General features: G+C 42.0%; 1 protein-coding gene across 1 annotated transcript; it reads left to right on the forward strand.

Moving 5' to 3' along the window:
* Positions 1–290: 290 nt before the first annotated feature.
* LOC134432528 (acrosin-like) lies at positions 291–14,902 on the forward strand. The gene is made up of 6 exons (XM_063181372.1): positions 291–554; positions 1,869–1,987; positions 12,801–13,043; positions 13,378–13,643; positions 13,929–14,074; positions 14,549–14,902. Exons 1-6 carry the CDS (start codon positions 291–293, stop codon positions 14,900–14,902), a joined length of 1,392 nt encoding a protein of 463 aa, XP_063037442.1.
* The last annotated feature ends 357 nt before the right edge of the window (positions 14,903–15,259 follow it).

Consider the following 15,259-nt stretch of genomic DNA (forward strand, 5'->3'; position numbering starts at 1 on the left):
AAGAAGTGTAGTATATGGTAGAGACAATTCATGCTATTAATGTATAAAATATTGTAAAATCCAAACCATGTCTTTTGACCATTCTGGCCGAGAGCAGTTGTCTTATTCATATACATCTAGTTCCTGGACCGCTTTAAGATGAACATCGACGCTTTAACGTAAGAATAGAAGATTCCAGGTCGATAATTGTCGGCTTCTCCAGGTCACTGGGCCCACCTGAAAACGATTATTGCCCTGCCGATTGCACCTGTTGAGATAACCAACGGCGCCACCCTGATACATATGAATACATGGCTTCTCCAGAGCCCACTGACAACACCGAGACACCTGGATCCGGCCTTTGTCCACCTCTGCACATGGAAAGCAGCAGCGATGCATGTGAAAAGACACAAAGAACATGCGGTCATCTCTGCCTCGGGCAGAATAAACTGTATAAGAACTCATTTGTGAACTGGGGAGACTCTGACATTCGGGGTCAGATCCGTGTTCACTTGGCGCCGATCCCGGGCTCCATACTGACCCTTGGCTGTGGTGGTTTCAACAACAGAACTTCGGTCTCGCAGACGAATTAATAAATCTTTGCTAAATTTTCTTATAAGTTTGGCTCACCATTTGATCATTTATAATAGCAGTATTTTTTTATAACTGTGTAACAAAGCAGTCTTTTGTTGTGCCATCTTAATTTTATGCTAGAAATCTCTCACCCTGCTGTATTAAATGTTACTAGAAATAACAAGCCAATTATTGTCTGATGGTACCTTCAGTGGTTACATGGCCTCACCCAGGAAGCTCCAGCCATTTACAATTCCCACAGTTTTAGGGACTATTTTCCATAATGTCATAAACTATCTTTAAAGATCTGCAAATGGCCGTTGACTTGGAGAAAAATCTCTGAAACTACAGCTGTTTCTTAATTATTTTGAGCAGCATGTAATTTCCTCAGAGGAGAAGGGTCTGTTTTCCTGGGGCTTTTCATTCACACCAGCCTTTCAGCAGCATGTGGAAGGCTAAAGGTTGATCATGTTGTGCTAGAGGTAACACTGAAGTTATGTTTTTGGTAATAAAATTATATCTGCATTTCTGATTTGACTCTATCTTATTTGTTCAGAATGAGGCCTACATATATAAATGTGCTAGTGGATGGCATTACATAGTGAGAGATCTCATTAAAATCTGTTCTACAACTCTATAGATTTCTTCATTTACTAGGTACACAAATGAAAGATAGATATTTATATAGGTTGTACTATCAAAACTTCTCATAGAGCTACAGAAAAGGTGAAAGACACACATATCCTGTCATTTTTATCATGCTGTGCTGAGGGGAATTTACAGATATGTTCTGTTAGAGTTCTCTAGGGACAGAGAAATCTCAGAACACTTATAAAGGGTGTTATAAATTATCAAATCGGTAGCCAAATTTATGAAAAATTTAACAAGGATTTATTAGATCAATAACAAAAATAGAAATTTCGAAAAAAAACCCAAAAAAACCTACCACAGCCAAGACAGCATCAGCCCCGGGTGCAAACGCTGGGTGAACAAGGGTTCTGGCTGACAGAGTGACAGCATTCCCCCAGAAGTTCACACCGAGTGCTCCCAGCAGCCAGCTTATATACAGTTTATTCTGCCTGAGGCAGGGATGACCACATATTTCTTTGTGTCTTTTTACATGTAGAGTTGGATCCATACATGTGCAGAAACAGACAAAGACGAGCTCGGGGACCCAGACGAATGTCTGAGTACCCAGGCAGAACATGTATTCACATTTAGTAGGGTGATGCCAGCTCCTGAGTACTGCAGATTTAATCATATCCAGGTGGAAGTCTTGTGAGCTTCTTTGAGACATTCCATTAATCATCATCCAGGAAGGTCCAGATGTTATCTTCCAGGTGCAGGTGCCAGAGGAAATCCTCTCTGATGGCCCAGGAATGTCCCATTCGTATGGTAACAGATCTGGTTTTGTCTCAATGCTGTCCGAGAACGGGTTACAATGCACATAACTGTTCCCAGCCAGAGTGGTTGCAGGCATAGCTCATGGCAAGGACTGTCCCATTCATATGGTAACAGGTCTGATATTATCTTAATACTGCCCGGGAACTGGTTATAATGTGAATAGAACTCTGTTCCCGCCAGAGTGGCTACAGGCATAGTTTTGGATTTCACGAATATTTTATACATACATATATCTATTTCTACAGCATGAATTATCTCTACCATATATAACAAGGGTATGCGAGATGACGGTAGGTTCATGTCTCAAAATGAACCAAATTGCTGAGTCCATTGAGAGAAAATTGCAGTATTTAACAGACTGGTGCTGAATTTTTAAAGCATGAATGCTGCATATTGCTTGTTATAAATGATCAAATTGGGAGCCAAATTTATAAGAAAATTTAGCAATGATTTATTAGATCATCAGCAAAACAGAATTTCGAAAAACACCACCACAGCCAAGAGTCAGTGTCAAGCCCGGGTTTCAGCACTGGGTGAACAAATGGATCTGACCCCTGAATGTCAGAGTCTCCCCCTGTTCAACCCCACTGCTTCTCCCAACAAGCTTATATACAGTTTATTCTGCCTGGGGCAGAAATGACTGAATGTTCTTTGTGTCCCTTCACATGCAGAACTGAGGCCAAACATGTGCAGGGTTGGACAAAAGTCCGGTTCCAGGTGTCTAGATGATGTCAGAGCACTCCGGAGAAGTCGGTATTCACATGTAAAGGGTGGCGCCGGTAGTAGATGCAATCTTTGAGGTGCAGATCACTCTTGAGTGGTTCGGGCATTCCAGGGAAGTCAGTGATCATGGTCCAGGAAGGTTCTATATTATCTTAATGTTGCCCGGGAACTGATTGAATAAAAATAAGACTCTACTCCTGGCTGGGGTAGTCAAAAGACATAGCTTGGATTTTACAATATTTTATACATAAATAGCATGAATTATCTCTACCATATACTACATTGCTCGAAGATCTTCTGACATGATGCATTCACATCATGAACATGCTGTGGGTTTTGTTCAATAACCTAGAATATTGGTACGAATATTTTTAAAAGCAAGACCAGTGAACTTATGCGAGCTTACTGTAAAACAGTAAAAACAAATGCGAAGAAATAGTTCTTTCTCTATCAAATGATCTCTCAGGAATAAAACTGAGTCTGGTACAATTCAAGTTTAAATGTTAGTGCAAGCTAAATTTCAGATTAAAAAAATAGCTTGAAGGACAATATTCCCTTCTCATGTGACTCACATACAGTGATGCACAGCTGCAAGCTGATTTTATACAACACCAGTAGGTCTATTAGGAACCTCTGTTTTCAGATGCTGTATTATGATATAGTCTATCCATACGTTTAAATGGATGAAATAATAAAGTGCTTCTGATAAAAATATACAATTCTGCAGCTTATAGCACTAGCTGAATTAAGTAAACAATAAATTTGAATATATTTTTTATTTTAATCTGTAGTAAAAACTATTGTAGTAAAAACTATTGGCAGCTTTTTAGTACTTAATAAAGAGTTTTATGAAGTTGAAAAGGTAAGCACAACACTCAGCCAATGTGTGTCAGAAATATATCACTGGAATAAAGCCAGGAAATCAATTCTCTGTGGTATTACTGAATTTGTTAAAAAAAACATTATTTCAAATTTGGATTGTAAGACTTTTCATCTTGATTTGCAGCTGTGCAAGCAAGTGTGAAATGCTGCCAAATCTACTGTTGTTTACTTTGCAAAGGCAGAGGCTTTCTTTTGCTTTTAAGTATAACATCTCGTTGCCTTCAGGGAAGTGAAAGGTTTCACTGTCTGGTGAAGTCCAATCTTTTCTTTTTACCTTATGCTGTAAAATTAGTAGGGAATTGTTTTAAATCAGACAAAAATGTCCAGAACTGCCCCTTCCCTACTATCCATCCACGTGGTACAGAGGTAAATATTTGCATCTGGGAGACTGAAGCAGTCAGGCCGTATGTGTTGGCAGAATGTCCCACTATGCACAGGAATTAACGTGTCCTAGTTTAAAACCTGTAATTTTTTTAAAACCTTACAAATGCTCTGTAAGTTATCTCTTGCTATTGAATATGCCCTTTTTTTTCTTTTGAGAAGTATTCTTTGCCTTTGCTTTTTCTTTCAGATTTCTGGTAATTGTTATGGGAAGGCAGAGGATGAATGGAAAAGAATCAATTCAAAAAAGAAATGTAATGAAGCTCACAAAGAAAGTCTATTAAATATGGTTAGTGCTGTGGCAGGATTTCACAACCAAGCACTCTAAGAACTAATGTATATAAGAACAGTAGTCAACATTGTTGAACTCAATATGGTTAATTGGCTAGTAACTATGAAAAAAAAGTTATCCTTTACTTTCAAATTTCAAACCAAAATACTACTTCATATAACTTAGGGTATTTCTAGATGTAACACACAATTTGAACATTTTACTTGGTGCTTTCTTACAAACAAGTGATAGCACTCTGAAAGTGATTTCTACTTCTTTTGTTGCTTCAAAACTTACTAAAACTTTCTTTTGCTTGTAAATAAATAGACTTGTATCATCTTTAAAGCCACTCGTGCAATGGGTGCTGAGAATAAGAACAGAGATTTTAGAAAACCAGTAAACTTGTTCATAATTATCCTTACAAAAAGCTTTTAGACTTGCAACCACTATTAGCCAAAGCAAAAATGTAAGAAAGCTAGGCACTGTCAATGTCACTGGTCAGATCTAAGGAAACTGATATGTTTTAGTGCTGCACTTTTGATATGCCGATGAAAATTAATTAATTTTCATCAGACTCCATGAGTATTTGTTTTGTAGCATTACTGTGGAATTTTCATATACATCTGAGTCAAAAATACAAAACAGGAAACAATTAATGTGTTTTCCATGGGTACTTCCAGAAAAAAAAATTAGTTCCACCAGCTGTATTTGCATATTTTTGTGCTAAATACAGCATAAGAATGAGAATAGAGCACAGCCTGTTTTACTTATAAATCCTCTCTTTTTCTTCTTCTTTTGGAAAAATTGATCGCTCCTTCCTCCTGCTTGTTTTGATCTGTAATTAACAGCTTTTCTTATAAAATATGCTGCTGTAAACACCTGATTAAGGTCCCTGCTCAGTTGGAATGGATTGCAGCAGGTAGATTTTTTTTCCTCCGTTTGCATTTAAAATAGAAAGGACGTGTCCTTCATTTCCAATGCCAATATATACTTACTTAGCAGAGTGCATCTTGGCATACTGCTGATTCCTCCAGTCATGCATAACAAAAAAAAAAACAGCAAGGGATTTAAGAACATATTAGTTTAAGTAAATGTCAACTATTTTGTCACAGCACTAAATCATTACCGAAGTTATATGAAGCTTTTGTCTTTTGCTCTTTGTCACACAGCCTAAATAGAATTTTGACTTATATAAGTAACCACCGCTAATATAAAATAACAATGCCTGCACAAATACAATAAACTGTAACTGTAATAATAAGGTCAGAAACCTGTTCTTCTACAGTAGGTGCGCTTTATTTCCTGTCCTACAAGAGCTGACCACCACTGTTAAATACAATGGTGTATTTTAGTGAAAATAATTTCTTACCTAGAAAAATTGAGAGTTCATCTTCTTTTGCAATGCTAGGACATAGAATACTAATTTCTCTCTCCTCTTACCACTCAGGCAGCTTCAACAAATCAGGAGATCACAGGAAATGAAAGTTTGTCTTTAATGTGAAACATAATTCTTTACAATAGAAGTTTCCTCCTTAAATAACACTCACAAAGGTGGTCCTATACTTAGTTTTCTCTTCCAAGACATATTTCTAGACTATACCGAAAAGGTCTATAAGTGCAAAAAAGGGATAACTTGGATATTATGGGGAGACAAATTGACTGAGATTTCAAAATGTTAGATAAAGAACTCCCAGAGTCATGGACAGACAAAAGAACTGCTGATTAACAACTGCCTACTCCAAAACGGAAGCCTTCTCAGTAGATAGTTTAAGACAGTTCTTAAGTCTGCTGTTTTCCTAACTGTTATAACTGATGCAGACTTTCTGGTTCCTTTTTAATATTAAAAATGTTACTATCAGCTGTTAAACTAAATACAAATGGACATATGTCAATTTTCTTTTAAAGTATGTACTATTATCAATTCTTGACAGTTCTAATTTCAAAGACTAATACAAGGCAATTATCAACACAAATTAACAGAAGTGCATTTCAGAACTTACTGATAAACATCACATCTCTTGCAGAAATATACCACAGAATCAGCACTCATGTAGGAACATGTTAGTTCCAAGAATCACTGACATATCTGATGCATATTTTACAAATCTATCAAAGACTGTTCTATTCAGGCAAGAAACAATAACTTTAGTCCAGAGATTAATCACTCAGAGAAAATAAACAGTGGGTTTCTTTGACTTAGAGGTTGCTCTGTTTATTATAAGATAAACACATTTTAGTGTCCTCTTCTGCAATGCTCATTTGGGTAAGTTGAGCTAAAACAGTGTGGAACTACTTGAAAACTAAATAAAGTATAGAAAGCAAAATTAATACAGGTTGTGCCTAGAAAAAAGTTAGGAGTGGTCAGCCAGCAAATGGAATCTTTTAACTTAATTTTTCATTCCTTAATCATAATCCTAGTAATTCCTTAGTCATAATCCTAGTCTATCATTGCTCACAAACTTGCTTTTAAGTAAAGCAAACTTAATGTAAAGTCTTGTAGCACATTGCCCCAAGTTAAGCCATTAATAATTAATATCTAGCTACAGAAAAAGGGTGAAGCATGGAGATGTGTGATTTTTAAAAGAAGCAACAATTTAATTATGTTATAACTGCTTTTATTGAGCAATTCATTCCTGGTGTTAAATGGAAAAAGAATCTCAGCTGAGAAATCAAAGCCAAACATGTACTTCATTCAGGATGCAAGTGTGTGCTGCAGTCCTAGGGATTACGCTTTTCTCTAACTGAAAGCCAGGGAGTCACAGAGAAATAATGGCTGTGCTACAGTCAAAGATAGGCTGACATTTATTTTAAAAAATGAGAGTTTTCTCTTATGCATTTCTAATATCAAAAGCAGTAGAGTGCAGAAGGTCGTATCAGTAATCTGATGGTCTTGCCAGATTTCTGGGCAGGTTTTAGGGTCGCCATGCAACAGCAGCTGGTATTGTTACTTAAACTACTTAGCCTAAAGATAGCAAATATTGGCTGTTTTTTCTCCAGAGTGGTAAGAAAGATTTTTTTTCCCACATTCTTTCTAAATAGGTCCCCCCTAGACTTTACTGATAAGAAAGATGAATAGTGGTGGGTGGTAAATCCAAGTGACAAAAAAGAAAAAAGAATCATTACATATAAAAAAGGGTTGTTTCTGCTCATTTGGCTCCTTTCTCTTTTCCTTTCATTTGTGGATGGCAAGAGAAAAATCAAGGTCAAGTCACTTGTTTAACAGACTAGAAACAATGAGGGAAGCTAGCTGCATGTTAGGAAGACAGTTGTTCACTGTGGCACTCTCACCCAGCTCAGAGACAACACCAGGCTGGCCGAGCCCAGTGGTGTGAGGCTCAACAAGGCCCAGTGCTGGGCCCTGCCCTTGGGGCACAGCAACCCCAGGCAGTGCCACAGGCTGGGGCAGAGTGGCTGCAAAGCTGCCACAGGAAAAGGCCCTGGGGGTGCTGGTGACAGCAGCTGAGCGTGAGCCAGCAGTGCCCAGGGGGCCAAGAAGGCCAATGGCATCCTGGCCTGTGCCAGCAATGGTGTGGCCAGCAGGAGCAGGGCAGGGATTGTTCCCTGTGCTCAGTGCTGGTGGGGCCACAGCTGGAATCCTGTGTTCAGTTTTGGGCCACTCAGTACAAGCAAAGCATTGAGGTGCTGGAGTGTATCCAGAGAAGAGCAATGGACCTGTAAAGGGTTCTGAATACAAATCTCATGAGGAGCAGCTGAGGGAGCTGGGGGTTTTTAGCCTAGAGAAAAGGAGAGGAGGTTTGGGGGGACCTTATCACTTCCTACAACTGCCTGAAAGGAGTTGTTCTGAAAGGAGGCTGTAGCCAGGTGGGGGTCAGTCTTGTTCTCCCACGTAACAAGTGACTGGATAAGAGAAAATAACCTCAAGTTCTCATGGGGAGGTTTAGATTGGATATTAAGAAAAATTTCTTCACAGAAAAAGTGGCCAAGCATTGGAACAGGCTGTCCAGGAGAGTGGTTGAGTTACCATTCCTGGAGGGATTTAAAATTCATATGGATGGGACGCTTAGGGACATGGTTTAATGGTGGACTTGGCTGTGCCTGGTTCTTGATTGGACATGATGACCTTAAAGGTATTTTCCAATCTAAACAAATTGTGATTCTCTGATTCCCAATGTGTTCACATTTATAGGCATCTGTTATTAACAGCAAAACCAGAAATATTACATACAGTAGTTAGCTATTTTCCAACAGCTCTGTTCACACTTGTGGAGTTAATTCCTGGCTCTTTATTCAACAGCCACTCTGCTCTGTGAAATAAGGAGGATACTGTAGCTGTAGGATTTGGGGAAAAAGTGGGAAAAACAAGAAATTAGATCCCAAACTTACCACAATACGTTGTCAAAAACACTCATCCACACCTGCACTGCACAGGCTGCACAGGTTGATCCTATAAAAATATTTCTAGTATCTAGAAACGCATAAAGTGTTCAGGGAAAAATTGTTTTTTTCTGTGTTCCAACAAAATGCAGGTACCCTAACTGTAAATGGCATGTGTAAGTGGCAGGTGAAGTGTGGCTAAACAATTATTTCCCTTTCTTCTGTTTTCCAAAAGGCCAAATTTCAGCCTTCCTAATCTTACTTTACCTTTTCACATACACACTCTACAGTACTGGGGTGTCATTATCACCTAGAATGGACATATGGAGACATTTCACACTATGCCTCTGAAAGAACAGACACACCAAGCAGAAAATAGGAAGAAGGGCTGAGGCACTCTTAAACTACTTTTGTGATCTTGAGCTTTTCAGAATTGGGAATGGACCTTATATAAATCAAAACAGGGATAAGGGCACCTCTTTTACAGGTCTGTTATTTTTACTGATATCAAATAAGAAAATAAAGTTCAACCTATACCAAAAGAATGAGGAAAACCAAAATTTTGGTACTATCAATATGCAAATGTGGATTTGATCTATATTCCAAGTACTTCCAGTATCAAATCTGAAATGAAAATATACATCCTTGAAGTAATCTTCTTCTTGCACATTACCCTCTTAATAATTAATTCAAAAATTTCATAGGTGTCTTTACTTCCAGGTAACAAAAGGGGAAACAGAAAGGAAGCTCATCTCCTTGTCCCAGAAGTGTGGTCTAGATACAAAACCATGGTCAAGCCTTCTAACTTTCTAAGAAGCACTTAAAAAGGGTAACTTTGAATGTTTGTCCCCATTGTTACATCATCATACAAATCCTAAACTATAACAACATTTTTCAATGTGGATAAATTAATCTAGACCCTTCTGGCTATATTCCTTAATAAATTCTGCATTACTAGTTTTAAGCTAATTGTATAAAGGGAAAATGTCCAGCTGGCTCTGTGTCTTAAAGATATCTTAGAAGACATGTTTAAGGAAAAAACTCAAATGAACACCACAGAGAATATCAAGTGGCACCAGTAACTGAAAGTGATCTTTTACCCTTTTCCATATGTTTGCTATGCTGTACTAGCACTGACCACCCTAAGCCATGTTCCCTAAGCATCATGTTTTTGTGGTTTTTAAATACATACAGTGATGGCTACTCAATCCCTTCCCTGGGCAGCCTATTCCAAAGCTTGACAAGCCTTTTGGTAAAGAAATTTTCCTAACCTAGACCTTACCTGGAGCAACCTGAGGGCTGGCTCCTTTGGTCCTACTGCTGTTTACCTGGGAGACCAGCCCCCACTTCCCTACAGCCTCCTTTCAGGGAGTTGAATAGAGCAGTAGGGTCTCCCCGGCCTCCTTTTCTCCAGGCTAACCAACACAGTGTGCACCTGCTCAGGACCCAGCTGTGCTGGGGATCACTCACCCCTCACACACACGGCACTGACAGTTACAGAGTCTGGGACAGGAATCAGAGAGAGGAAGGTGTCTTGTTGATTTGAGGTGCAGATCTTTCTGCAAATAACTTTACAATTGAGAGATGGCTTCACAAAAAGGCATACTCTTATACTTGCCAGTTCAATTCAGTCAAGCAAGGCAAATAATGTATATTAAATTTTAATTTTTTTTACACTTACTGGAGATTAATGAATAGACAAACAATATTTTTTACCATAAAACTCCTTTTTTTGTCAATTTTAAAGTGTTACAGTATACTTCCCAACTCTTCCTTTCAGAATCTGTGATTTTAACATATTTTGATCTCCAATTGATCATTTCCTTACTTCCCTTTGGTATTTTCTCGTAAACTGAAGTACTCACAAAAATAGGCCCTTCAGAAACATTAAAGAAGCAAACTTTCAACACTTAGAGGAGCAACATAAGAAAAAATTCATCCCAAAATGAGATTTCTTTTTTAAACAATCCTCATGTTTAAATATATTCCATTTAAATATTTTTCCTCCAAAACCTTTCCAAGCAGATCACCACATGAGAACCATGTGGTGCTTGCACAAAGTACCCAATTATGGTAGAAGGCTTAGAGAGGGATTACAAAGGGTGGGCTTAGGGTGCTTTACATCTATGTGGTGCCTCAGTAGAATTTGCATCTCAGACTGGAATCAAAATGACTTAATTCTAAGTATGGAACTGCCTGGGCAGACTTTCTGGAGTAGTCACACCTGGGCCATCAGGACAAATTTGAAGCAAAGTCATAAAGTTGCATTTGTCTAAGCCACCTGCTTTGGAATGATCTCCTGGAGTAGGGTTGTACTTTCCAAAACTCAAGACCACTTGGGAAAATGTTACCCTCTTGTTTAAAGTAAACCAGCAGAAAAATTATTTACCCAAGAAATGACAGAGCTCACCAGGGTTCAAATTTATTTGTCCCAGACTTACTTTCACAAGCTGCCTTAACAGTAATTTCACTTACTGGTAAAAATCAAACCAACAAAACTCATCTTGCCTTCTGTTTGAGCTTGCCTAATATCAGCTAGATCTTGGGAATTATTTCTTGCCAGGCTGAAGTCTTTAGTACCAAACTTCTGTTCCTGATCCTTCACCTTCTCCCTGAGAAGTTAACCAGACTGGGTTTCTCATCATTAGGCCCTTTTGACCACCTCTCTGTTGTGTTCTCATGGCTTTTCTGTGCAACCTTGCATTGGATTTAAGTGGCAAAGTGTTGCAAAGGGAGACAAGGTAGAACAGCACAGGTGGCTTCTGTGAGAAGACACCAGAAGAGAGACACTGTTTCTCCCTGCCAGGGAATTAGCTCTGCTCAGCAATTTCGAAAGATGTGGCTGGCTCCTGCTTTTCTACCATGACTGCCCTACACTCCAGCAGGTGAACAAGGCTGTAGCAGCCAAACTGATGAGATGAGACTGGTATGGGATTTACCAGATGAGACTGGTATGGGATTTACCATGGAGATTAGTGTGTGGGGCTGAGAGCCCCACAGGACCATCATTCCCTGTCTACCTCAAATTGAATGATCTTGGCTACACAGCCCAGATGCCAAAACCATCCTTGTCAGTGTGAGCCCATAACGGCAATAGAAGCCATACACAGCAAGGACACGCAGTACACCAGATGGTGTGACTGTAGCTGGCATGGCCAGCATGGACTGTGCTGCATCTGTGCTTCACTGTGCTTTGTGCAGGAAGGCTGACACTGCTTGGGAGCACTTGGTTTATTTGGCTTGTACTTGGGCTTACACTTTGTTGCTTACCCATCACAGCTGCAACTGGATTGGATCTTCAGCACCCAAACCCATGCATACTGCTCTCTACTTAATGTTTTTTGGGAAGGACCATTGGCAAACTGATGCAGAGAGCAAGGTGTCAGTAAACTTTCCAAAGAGGCTGTGATTATACCCCATGGGTATATTCCTGTGAGTTTTAACAGGCAGTGCTGGAAGCCAAATGTTGCTACCTGCCACAAGGCCTGCACACCCTCATCCTACCAGCAGAGAATTCCCTGGGGCCTGTCAGGAATGTCCAGTCCCAACTTCTGCCTCCCTTCCTGCTTGGAACTTTCATGGGTGGTGGTGAGGCTGTCTAAAGAAGCTGTTCTATCCCTGGAAGTATTCAAGGCTGGATGGGATGGGGTTTTGAGCATTCTGCTCTAGAGTAAGATATTCAGGCAGGGGAGTTGAAACTAGATAATCTTTATAATCCCTTCCAACCCAAAGAAGATGATGCTACATTGCCCCTCCACTGTCCACGCCCTAAGGCCACTGTTACCAAAACACTGAACCAGCTGCTCTGTGACATCAGAGCAGCCAAAGGCACTGCATTAGTTGGTGGCTGCACTGAATGAGCCCTCACTCCTTGCAGCACATGCCAAGGCAGTGATGCATTTGCTGTGCCTCCTTGTCCTACTGGCCATGTGCAGGTCTGTGCTCAGCACATGGCACACCTGTGGGTAAGTGGCCTCAGGCTCTTGGATGTAGTTTAGACAACATTTGAGGGGTGTTCCCCGTCCCCTCTGGCCACACTACAGTTTTGTGAGCTCCACGCAGGACCTTCAATTTCTTGACAGTGCCCAAGCTGCAGCACAACTTTCTATGGAGGCTCAAGAAGAAACAGGAGTGGACAGACACGTACCCCTGGCTCTGCTGTCCATGCAAACAATGCCATGTGGGGAGGGAAGTTGGCTGACCTTCAACCTGAACAGCAGCAAATCATCAAGCAATGACTTTCTGTTTACAGAGGGACCTGTGGTCTCTGGCCCATGGCTGCTTCCTATGGCCCCATGGCTTATGACTTTGACCCCATGGCTCCAGACTATGGTGAAGTGAACATCACTGGTGGCACAGATGTCCAGCCAGGAGCCTGGGCCGGGATTGTCAGCATCCAGGATCCCTGGAAACCAGGCACAGGGCACATCTGTGGAGGGTCCCTCATCAGCACAGAGTGGGTCCTCACAGCTGCCCACTGCTTCATCAACGCCAGGTAGGGAGCAGCAGGGAATGGGTCTATCTCCACTACACCAGCAGGTACCCTATTGGCAGCACCATGGGTTACTCCCATCCTATTACCCTGCATTATGTCCAATGTCTGTGCACTGCAGACCCCAGTTGAGAGACTACTCAAGAGAACACTCTGTGATCTTGCCACTGCTTCCTAGAAGCCTCTAGGTCAATGTTCTCTGAGCCTAAGTTATGCTAGGGCAGTCATACATACTGCTTTCTTCTCTGACTTGAAAAGCAGAGGACAGGGAACTCCTGTGCTGCTGCACATGACGTGGCTCTGCTCCCTCTCACCTCCTTCTCCATGTCCTTCTTAGGAACACCAGCACATGGCATGTGGTGGCTGGGGCCACCCGGTTGACCCAGCTGGGCCCTGAGGTGCAAGTGCGCCACATTAAGCAGCTGCGGGTTCATGAACACTATATTCCTGGTGAGGAGAGGAACAACATTGCCTTGCTGAAATTGGACCAGCCTGTCGTGTGCAACCACTACGTACAGCTGGGCTGTGTGCCTGACACCACACTGAAAGTGTTGGAGCTGGAAGCCTGTTACATTGCTGGCTGGGGTATTACTACTACAAGAGGTGGGTTCACAAAAGGGACACATGCCCTAAGGGCAGACTTGGCACGTTAGGGAAATGGGTTGGGCTTCCCAACAGCAGAGGCCAAAGCCAGAGTCAGGCTGTAGGATGTCTGCCTCTGGAGTGGTAGTCCTGGACCACTCCCCAAAGCCAGACAAGGGGGAATGCACAGCAACATGCTATTTGCCTCGGGAACCCAGGAAAGCCCTAGGGAAGGGATTCATCCCCCAGCAAGAGAGGGGAATGGCCAAAGAACTGCTGTATGCTCATTTCTTTCTGTGCTCACAGCTCAAAGACCAAGTGATGTGCTGCAGGAGGCCAAGATCCACCTCATTGATGTCCAGCTCTGTAACAGCAGCCTCTGGTATACAGGGGCCATCCACACTCAACATCTGTGTGCTGGTTACTCAGTGGGTGGCATCAACCCCTGCCAGGTAGGAGCATGAGATAAGCCACTCAGCCCCCAGCAGCACGGGCAGCCTGAGCAGCACCACCCCAACACAGCACAGGTCCTGCTTTGTGGCCAGTCACTCACAGCCTCAGCTGCCCACCACTGGTAGGGCTTCCCTCCCCTTCCCCATGTGCAGGTCCCTCCCCAGTGCCCCCATTGTCCCAGAGGCATTACACCCAGAAAGCACATCTAGCGCTCTTGGCTGTTCAGAGGTTTAGATGCTAACCCTGGAACATCTGTGCTCTGCACATCCGCGATTACTGTGCAGAGACAAGAGACAGCCCTACCATACATGCCCCTCACCTGCTCCCAGCCAAGGTTCTGGAGGCTCAAGCACCTGGGCTGAGACTTTCTCTACCAGGAATACAGCTCTGTCAAGGGCTGTGAGAGAGGAGACAGCTCTAGTGCTGGCAGCAGCTACCCAATATTACCTTATTCCTCTCTTGCTCCACTGCAGGGTGACAGTGGTGGTCCTCTGGTGTGCAAAGATAACAATGCTGCCTTCTTCTGGCTTGTTGGTGTGGCCAGCTGGGTGAAAGACTGTGCAGGAGCAAACCAGCCTGGTGTCTACACCTCCATTCAGCACTTCTATGACTGGATCCTGGTCCAGATAGACCCACAGACAGAGAGAAGGGCATCAAGACATTCTATGACTGCCCTAACTCCCCCTCAGAAGCAAAGACCAACACCAACACCATTGGACAGATTTAGCTCCTCTCCATTTTCACTCCAGAAGATGGTGAGATTTTTTACTCAGGCACAGGAGCTCCTTCAGGTCTTAAGGAGAAAACTGGCTAAAGAAGCAGGATGAACAGGATCCAGTGCAGGCTGTAGTGGACCATGACCATTTTCTTTAGGGGCAATGTCTGCTGATCCAAAGGCAGCCTCAGTGTCTAAGGCCTGCCCTATCCTGCCCTTGCTTCTCCTCTGTGTGCATCCAAATCCTGAACCTCACTTAGTTGCGGAAATAAAGTCGTCTGGTTTCACTGTTAACCATGTTTTCAGTTCCATTCAGTCTCCCATGCCAGGCAAGGATTTCCACACCTGGTACATGCAAAATCAGGCTGAGGACAGACATCAGGCTCAACAGAAAATAATCAGTCCAAAGGACTGAAACTCTGCTTGGTCAGAGAAGAGGGCAAGGGTGCAGTAGAAGAAGGGAATACAG

The sequence above is a fragment of the Melospiza melodia genome, chromosome Z (genome assembly GCF_035770615.1).
Source record: "Melospiza melodia melodia isolate bMelMel2 chromosome Z, bMelMel2.pri, whole genome shotgun sequence".
Taxonomy (NCBI): domain Eukaryota; kingdom Metazoa; phylum Chordata; class Aves; order Passeriformes; family Passerellidae; genus Melospiza; species Melospiza melodia.